The 9,695-nt window shown below is 41.8% G+C and overlaps 1 protein-coding gene across 3 annotated transcripts in view; it reads right to left on the reverse strand.

Annotated features, from left to right (window-relative positions):
* CHCHD3 (coiled-coil-helix-coiled-coil-helix domain containing 3) overlaps nt 1-8,867 on the reverse strand; it is a 276,805-nt gene extending 267,938 nt beyond the window's left edge. For 2 of the 3 annotated variants that reach the window (XM_059171889.1, XM_059171888.1), the window contains exon 1: nt 8,600-8,867. In XM_059171889.1, coding sequence (XP_059027872.1) covers nt 8,600-8,680 — 81 coding nt within the window. In that variant the 5' untranslated portion in view covers nt 8,681-8,867. The remainder of the gene's footprint in view (nt 1-8,599) is intronic. The other variant, XM_059171890.1, reaches the window with a different exon arrangement.
* Between the last annotated feature and the right edge of the window lie 828 nt (nt 8,868-9,695).

A 9,695-nucleotide genomic window follows, 5' to 3' on the forward strand; every position in this document is an offset into this window, starting at 1 on the left:
GCTTCAAAATCCTTCATACCTTCTGTTGACAGAGAAGTCCAAATTCTCCTGCACAGCATTCAAGACTTCCTCATCATTTGGTCATGGTCCAACCTCAATTTCCACAGCCCTTTGCCTAACTACTTCATACCTTGTTCTCTACCCATACCAGCTACTTTTGGGATGCTGTCTCTTTGCTTTTACACATGGCCGTACTGCCTTTTCCCTTGGCCCCGTGGGAGGGAAGCACCTTTCATAACCCAGTTCAAACATCCTAACGCCTTCTCTGCCCAAATCACCTCCCCACTCCATTCCAACTCTGCCAACCCAAGGCTACCCGTATTCGTGGCCCCCCACACCTTGCACCAATCTCCCAACATGGCACTCCACGACAGAACAAGTATTTGCCTTTCCACAAAACTGTGAGCTCCTGAATATTACTCAATCATTCACTAAATGTTTACCAGGCCAAGTACTAATCAAGGCCCTTGTGATAACAAGAGTGAACAAAACAGTTTGTACCTGAGCAGTTACTAACATCTCAGGACCAAAACCAGAATGCAGGGGATACGGTTAATGGAAAGACTACAGCTCAAAAGCTGGGGTCTTTGGAGGAAAATCCCAAGACTCCTCTAGGAAGAGAAATGGAAGTTAGAAGGACAATGTCAAGGAACTTTCTATTTGAAGATGTCAGGGTCAGCTGCTTCTTTCCTAACAATTGACAGCCACTGACACTGCTGCTTAAACTCATCTGCAAAGCTGAGATACATCGTAGGGAAAAACCCTTTAAGATTGACCACAATCCTCTCAAATTTATAGATGAGGAAAAAGTCCTGAGTAACATCCACTTACTGGTAGCATCAGGATAAGAAGCAACCCCCAATCTCTAGTCCAGTGCTTTCTCTGTTAAACAATACACCCCTACAATCCTATGTGAAAATAAATCCACTTCCTCTTAAGGAGATAAAATGAGGCTTACTGAAGTTTTAGAATCTTTAATAGCTTCTCGGCCTTTTGGCTAAGATCAAGTATAAAGTTTTAGAATCTTAAAGTGATTTTAAAGCTCATTCAATATATAATATAATATACTACATATCATATGTATTCATAGGCCATTTTATAGTACTCTATACAGGAAAACTGTGGCATAGACTTAATATATTTTAATAATAATAGTATAATTTAAAATAACTTATGTAATTAAGATATTTGTGCTATGTTATGGGCTATTCATAGGTCTGGCTAAAAGGAGAATGGATCTAGTAAAGTTAGGGAAGCTGAGATTTAACACGGTCTTTGTGTTTTTTCACATAGGGCAGGATTAGCTTAGCTGTGCTATTTTAATTCATATCAGTTTTCTTGATATATAGAAAATTCAATAGATCAACAAGATATTCCTTCAGAAGCACAGAATCCTACCATGTGAAGATTGGAAGGAATCTTAGCAATTATCTATTCTAATCTCTTTGTTTTAAAGAGGAAAATAAGGAATAAAGAAGTTCAGTGACTTGCCTGATGGTATAGCCACTTAGGAGTAATAAACTGTGAAATTTAAAAATAAAATACAGTACTCTATAATACACTACACATATTATATACTGTGTATCGTATACTACCACATATGCCGTGGATTATACAATTATATACAACATATTGTATATGTTACATACTTAATATAATTTATTATATTGTTAATATTGTTCATAATTAATATCGCTTATTGTTGTATGTTACATAGTTAATATGTTTATAATTTTTCATGTTTGCAAAGTTAATTTCACATATATATGTATATAATTTTGATTTTAATTTCTATTTCTATAGTTCAGGCCAAAGTCAAAGAATTACAACTACACTAAATATATATTCTACCCAATCAGAAAGTGAACGTGTTTGCTAAAAATCAAGTGTTAGCTGTAAGTTTTCATCTGTATTGGAGACTGGCTACCTTTTTTTCTGAATACCACTTCATCTACTTTTCATCAAAATTCACATATTGCCAGGGCACCTGCGTGGCTCAGTGGGTTAAGCCTCTGCCTTTGGCTCAGGTTATGATCTCAGGGTCCTGGGATCCAGCCCTACATCGGGCTCTCTGCTCGGCAGGGAGCCTGCTTCCTCCTCTCTCTGCCTGCTTCTCTGCCTACTTGTGATCTCTGTCAAATAAATTTTTTAAAAAATCTTAAAAAAAAAAATTCACATATTGCCATTACTTATGGCTACTTTCAAAATGAACACTACAAAACTCCTTCCAGTGACTAAAGCAGCCTCGAATATCATTTCTTAAGAGCAAAATCCAAGGCTAACCTGAACGGAGGAAGTGCCCTGGCCACCCCCTAGCTACACAGTCCTAAGGAAGTCATCTCCATCAGCCTCATTTTCCTTGTTTGAAACTGAAGAACACCTAAGCCCAAGTTATAGGGAGGATTGCAGGTGCATTATAAACTCTAACATGCCACACATACATTTGGTAAAGATACTACCAATACAGCTCCAGTCATGGGGACCTCGACTGATCAGTTCATCTCAGTCCATCCACCAACTGTCGAGTTTGTGCCGAGCCCCTTCACTACACAGTACATGAAGGCCTGGGCTACAGTTATTGCCAGAAACAGCTACCTACGTCCCAGCAGGGTTATATAAAGTGCTCCTTTATCCCTATCTCCGCATTTATCCTTACCTACGCATGCTCTTTGGCTACAGAGTCTCTTTCAGCCTAATCACTAATTGTTTCCTTTCACTTTTGTGGCTTACCTGATGCCTCAAAAATTGCTACTTAATATTAAATTCTATTAGCAATTCAAAACATTTTCCAACGTGGTCTTTGATTATATTTCGGTACATTTATCAGCACGCCATCTGAAGGAGCACAATTCATCTTTTGAGTTGATAAACATACTGCAGGGCTGTGTGGAGAGTCAACCTCCCTCTTTTGTCCTTACAATCTTCCTAAGTGGATCCGCAGGCCCTTGCAAAGGCCCATCTATGGCAGCCGACAGTAGTAACTCTGCTTACTTCAAGTATGATTCACCCCATCCCCAGTACGTTCCCAGCCAAGGTGCTACAAGGCAAGGGCCATGCTGTGTTACCCTCTGTATCTCCAGTTAATACCAGATGAGCTGACCTTCTGGCTGCAGAAATGAGTTCAGACCGGCACACTCACCTGATCTCCTCTGTGACCTGGGGTACTCATGAAGCAGCTGACAAGATTTAGACATGCTGGTCGGGGTTACATACACAATCTGTAGCTTCAGAACAACTCTTCTTTGTGATGTAAACTGACCCAAAGAAGGGTCAGGGGTAGAACATAAGCTTCTGCAAGGACTGGATAAGCAGCCCTCCACAGAAGCAGCTTCTTCAGGAAACATCTTTCCTTAAACAGGGTACTTCTGTTAGAAAAGCTTTTGTCCTATTTAAAGATCTGTAGCAACTATACCTGGTTTCTAGACCTCTCTGCACTCCCCATCAAGGCAAATACCATGTGTAAAAAGTATTTGCAGCAAAGAATGGTAAAATATCTCTCTCTCTCTCTCTCTCTCTCTCACACACACATACACACATACACACACACACACACACACACACACACACAAAACACTCTGGAATTATGCCCTAAGGTCCATGGACTTGGGGATATATAGATTGGTTCTTCAGCTGAATGCAAAATAGTCTGCTTATTACATTGTTCTGGGCAGAGTCCACAGTTTAGAGATTTACAATCATCTGCAAACTAAAAGAAACACTGTTCTACTCTAACAGATAACTAAGAGAAGATGGCCAGGGCCTGCTAACATCACAGACTTCAGTCCACTGACTTTGATTATCTGCCCTATTCTCTACTGCTGCTAAAGGAAAACTTAAGGAAATGGGGCTTATTATTAAGTTCTAGGCTGTACCACTCACCATACCAACATGTGCTGTGGTCTTCCCACTCAAATCTTCCCACTCCCCTTGGCTGGTCTTACCTAAAATGAGCACAAACATATCACCCACCACTCTAAAATCCAGTATTCTCAGAAATAGGAGGCTGCGTAAGAGGGACAAAGAGGTAAAAGTATTTCCACTTCCAAGGAACAGAGAAAAAGAAGAGAACTCCTTCCAAGCTGCCCTTCTAAGAGGTAAATTCTGGAACCATATGAGACAGAAACAAATCACACACCCATCTTCATAATATTTTTCTCTTCCAGATATGCCTTAATCAAACTGACTAAAGGACTCAGACTCATTTTCTCACTTGGTCTTCCTTCCATGTAGCATAGGTCATCTTCTGTGAGAGTACTGGTTTGCTTTAACGACCATTTTAAGACATAGGCTCCAAAAACTGCCATTATTATTAGGAAGATACTACTCCTAAATACTTACTTAAGGGCATGGCAGGGGAAAGGACAGATGGAGTTCTATAATTAACTTCTAGCTTATGTATGTAATTTGCCACTTTGCAAATGAACTTAGTAGAAATGAACTTCTACTGTCTGTCTAAAATCTTAGGATGCTTTAAAAAGAAAAGTCCTAGAAAGCTTAACATGATAATCTCTCCGAGAAAGTCACAGAATCTAAACTGGAAAGGGACCAATCATCTACCAGCTGGCTTAATTACCTCAACAACATCCCTCAACATTCCCAATGACTGACTGGATTTGTTGCTTCTGTTAATATACACTCTCCAGAATCCTCGACAACATCTCACATTAAATAATCTTTTCATTTAGGGTCTCTCAACTGCCAATACTTTCCCAAAGCCTTAGGTGTGTTCCATTTGAGTATCCGCACTACCACATGTATGGTACCTATGAATTTGTGCTTGCAACTTCAAGGCCAGTTGCAGAGATTCATTTATGCCTGGAAAGCACGATAAATATTACTTTGAAAATGATAAGTCATTGAAGTTGACATTTGCTCTGGAAGAGTTCACTCACAGCTTTGATGTTTCAGATAAACCAGCGAAAAACTGAGTGGTAAGTATACCTTCCAAACAGGCACAGCAGGTGCTCAGAAAAATCCTATTAAGCACATGTAATGTGAGTAATGAAAATGCCTGGTCTTTCTATTCCTAGAAATTATTTTAGACTTGGAGAGGAAGGCAAGACAAGAGGGTGGCCTTTCATCCAAACCATGAGTCATTTCAGATTTGAAGTTGGAACCAGGTATAAGAATATGGGTGATTTTATGCAAGTGGATAAAGCTATCAATTGCTATCAATTGCTAAGGAAAAAGGAAATAAACAAAACGCTATAAATACCATGAAAATAACACCTGGTGGGTAAGAATAAACTCTAAACTTAAAATTGTAAGTAGGTCCTTTAATTGCTAGCCCTTGAGGACATTTTCAGCAAGAAAAATCTGGGAAAACATTATCTATTAATAAACACAGCCTAGTTACTGAAAGCCTTATGTTGCTTACTAAATGTTACTCTTCCTATATTAATATAAATGAAGATGAAATTACTATTCTTATCAGTGGAATGCAGAACTGGTTTTCCAGTGGTGACTGAGTCCGTGAATCGCTGCTCCACACTCTCTTATGAGTGATGGCATCAATATCAGACAATTGGGGAAATCTGGAATGTTTTCTTCAGCTAAGTTGAACGAACCTATCTGCAGTTCAACACCGAAGTTTGGGCCTCATCAGCACCATGTCTTAATCACCTAGGCCAGAAACAGTGGCTCACTTGTGATACCAAGATTGTTGCTTATCCTTCCCCATGCCTCAGAGGGAAACAAGAGGACTGGTTAGAGCTAAGAAAAATTCAAGGATCAGCTGAAAAAATACACAAAATGCCAAAGAAAAATCACACAGGTGATCAGCTGCAGAACACAGGACTCCTATTTCACAGCCCACATCTTTAGATATGCCCATGGGAGCACATTATGCTCTTATTTTTATTTAATTATTTTAAGTTCAATGTAAGTTTATAAATCCATTCCTCTGAACAACTCTAATAATAGCTACTACTCATATAAGTACTAAACCCTGTCAGAACACTAAATGCTTGCACACATTATGTCAAATTTCTCAAAAGTAGTGCTTGATACGTATGTAACACAAGCAGGCTACAATATCTAGACTTACTGAACAAAGAAACACAATGAAGAGTGACTTGGGCCACAGAGCCTAGTGGAAGCCAGAGCTAGGACTAAACCAGGTGGCCAGGTTCCAAAGAAAGTGCTCTGGCCACTAGACTAACTATATAGCATCTCCAGAGAATCTTCAAATATTGGATGTGAAGGAACCTTATCGCAACAGCAGCTTTTTATTAAAAATCTACAACGAGGAGCGCCGGGTGGCTCAGTGGATTAAAGCATCTGCCTTTCGCTCAGGTCATGATCCCAGGGTCCTGGGATCGAGCCCCGCCATCAGGCTCTCTGCTCGGCAGGGAGCCTGTTTCCCGCCGCCCCCCGCCACCCGCCTGCCTGCTTGTGATCTCTCTGTGTCAAATAAATTTTTTAAAATCTTGAAAAAAAAAAAATCTACAACATATTACATGCTTTAGCTACCTTACCTCATCTTCTTACCAAATATAAAGAAGCGATTTGTCCAAAGCTGCAGACAGTAAACGTTTAATCTGTGACTTAAACGGAGGTCTGTTTAACTCCAAGCTAATGCTCTTTTGTCCAGGACCTCGAAGAACTTGCTGGGTCCAGGATGGCCCACTCAGTACTCAATAATTCAAGAGTGTGTCATCTTTAGAGGAAACTGCAATTGGCTGAGTATGGCTACGAGAAATGTAGAGTGCTGCCAGACTCACAGAACTGCAGACCTGGGAAAGATCAGGGATCTTAGCGATCCTGAACGCTCAAGCCCCATCATTTTGCAGATGAGAAAACTGAACCACAGTGATGCAAATCAACCTTGAAAAAGAAGGACTTGAAGCAAGTGGGAGAACCCTGCAAGGGCATTCCAGGTGAAGGGTGTATCCTGAAGAAAAGTAAAGCGCAGAGATCAAAAGAAGCATGGTGTGTGCCTGAATTATAGTAATAAAAATAAAAGGTACTCTGAGAGAAAAGACAAAAATAAAGAATACTTCTGTCAAGCTGAGTGGCCAAAAGACACAGCTTCTTTTACCCAAAAGGTTTAAGAAAAAGTTTTTTAAACAGTGTCTCCATTTTGGTCTAAGATCTACCCAATCGTCATTTATCCTATTTATTACCTAATACTTGATATGAATGTCCGTGCTGTGACCAAATTTTAATTTTGTTTGCGTTCATCACTGTGTCTGTTTTAGGGCAAACAACGTGGATTTATACGCTGTTCTGGCCAGTGTCTTCTCATCCAAAATTCCTTTTGGTCTCCCTTACTTTTGTCTTTCACCTTCAGGTACGGAACAGTCAAAACCTAAGGCAAGGTTAAACAAATTTCCTCATGCAACTCAGAGTTTATAGTAGTTTTTATTTTACTCCAGAGAGTACAAACTAAACCACGACAATGTAATGCAGCCTCACTCTATTACAAAATGTGGTGCTATCATTAATTAATAGGATATAAAGAAATGGTGGTCACACACCAAAAATTGAGTTCCACAGTCTTGAGTTTCTATTAAGGAAACTTTAATAAATTCTTCTCAAGGTAACAGGTTCAGAGTAAAAGTTTTTAAACATTTTAAGTATTGAAGAAGTTTTATTTCCTGATAACAGACACTAAAAATTATTTACACATTTCATTTACTTATGGTGGTTGTCTCATAACAGAGGAGGAAAAATTTTCAAAAGGTTCTAAAACATTCAGAAGTGAAACTGCTTTACTTCCTAGGTTCAAGCATACTTTCAAAAATGAGCGGCTCCAAATTCAGGTGCAGCGAAGAATGCCTTAATGCAGTTAGCGCTGGTGGACTAAAAACCCTAGGGAAAAATCAAGTTTTCAGTTTATGTGTCAAGCACATGCAGGGGACGTTACAACTTTCTCCGCAAGGTCTAGCTGAGAACTGACTGTACAACTCGCCAGCGGTCTGAAATATGCAAGCCTGTCTCGGGCCCTCTCGGGGCTGGCAGACACTTGTCACCCAGCCACTGGGCCTCGTCCAAAACTCAAGCGGCAGGCCACAGACAAGGGAAAGTGGAGGTATCAAGTGAAAGAAAGCAAAGAAGCCAGAAGTCACCCTAAGCAGAAGTCGATGGGGCGTGTGAGCGTGTGGCCATGGGTGGTATCAGAGCGAAAGCACGAAACGGACGAGCGCAGATGCAGGTTTTCTCAGAACGCCCATTCACCTCCGAGAGGTAGCGAGGCCAGTGCAAAATGAGGGCGGGGGCTCCTGAAACCAGGCGGAGTAAGGCAAGCCCCATTTCACAGAAGGTAAGGCTGGGGCTTCCCGTAAGGTCCCACAAGGAGGGAGCAATGCAGTCCCACCCGGACTGCGAGCCCCTAGAGAGCCTAATTCGACGTGGAATGCACCCGCCCCCGCCCCCCCCCCCCAGCACAGCGCTCAGCACTTGGCACACGACTAGGAAATCTCTCTGAATGAATGTCCCAAGTCTTGAAACTTCAAGCTTCTTTGCAGAGAACTCGGCTTCGGGCCGGACAACCCTGGGGGCCGGGACGGGGGGAACCAGGCTGAGCGGGTCCGGGGAAGGTCGGAGGTTTGGGGTCCGAGTCCGGGTGCTGGCCCTCTGCCCGCCCACTGTCACTCACCCGGATGCCCTTCACCACCGTGATGTTCTCATTCTCGTCTGCCTCGAAGGTGACCCGGCGGGTGCTGGAGGTCCCGCCCATGGCTCCTGCTTCTGCCGCCCGCAGAGACCTAGCCCGCACGCACCAGCACTTCAGGCCCCGCACGCACACACGCGCGTGGACACGCCCGAACCTTTTCCCCGCACGGCGGGAGCAAGGCCACGACCCCAAGAAGCAAGGAGAAGGCGCCGGTCCTCCGCTCCCGCCTCCTCCGGTCACGCTCCACAACAAAAATGCCTCCGGTTGGTCGGAGATACGAACGACCCGCCCCTACTCGGTAGGGGCTCTCGGATTGGTTGGCCTGGACCCGGATGCTATGGCAACAGGTGCTGTTTGACAGGGCTTCCGCAGCCGCTGGAAGTATTGGGAATTGTAGTCTTCTTCAAGCGGTGGTGGCTGGGACGTTCTCGCCTCCGATCCAGAGGGCAAGGGGAGCATGGCATTCTGGGAGATGTGGTCTTTCCTATCCCGAAGGTTTCTAACCCAGCGACTTTCAGAGAAGTTCGTTTCTCTCACAAAACATACTCTGAAAATATTGTTGTAGAAACTTAGGTTGGTGATTTAAAATATACAGGGTCTCTTCTAAAGCAACTCCTTGTTTAATGAGGGAGGTGCACTCTCTTAATGAAGCCATACCTAGATTTCTGACAATAAAAAGCGGAGACAAAATTTAACAATTTTTTAAGTCTTAGCCTTAAAAAAATAAAAACAAAAGAGTTGACTTATGGCCTTATCTCATGAGGACTACGTACTATGTAGTTTTGTTTTTACTTTTACAGTGTTTTTAGTTTTACTGATTCTACTTTGTACAGTGAAAGTTTAAATACTGTGTTTCTCAAATCTGCATTCATGAAAACACAGACGATAAGTTATTTGCACCAAGCATGCAAATCATTCATTTTCTTGTATCTCCTTCCACTTAAGTTACACAAGCTAGTTAAGCCATAACACAATGAGGCAAAGAAAAGTTAAGTGATTGATAGAAATGGAATAAATTAATGGAGGAATTAAAATTCTACCAAAATTGAGATAATCTATTTTAGAAAGTTTCTAGTTT

This window comes from Mustela lutreola, chromosome 4 (assembly GCF_030435805.1).
Source record: "Mustela lutreola isolate mMusLut2 chromosome 4, mMusLut2.pri, whole genome shotgun sequence".
In the NCBI taxonomy this organism is placed as follows: Eukaryota; Metazoa; Chordata; class Mammalia; order Carnivora; family Mustelidae; genus Mustela; species Mustela lutreola.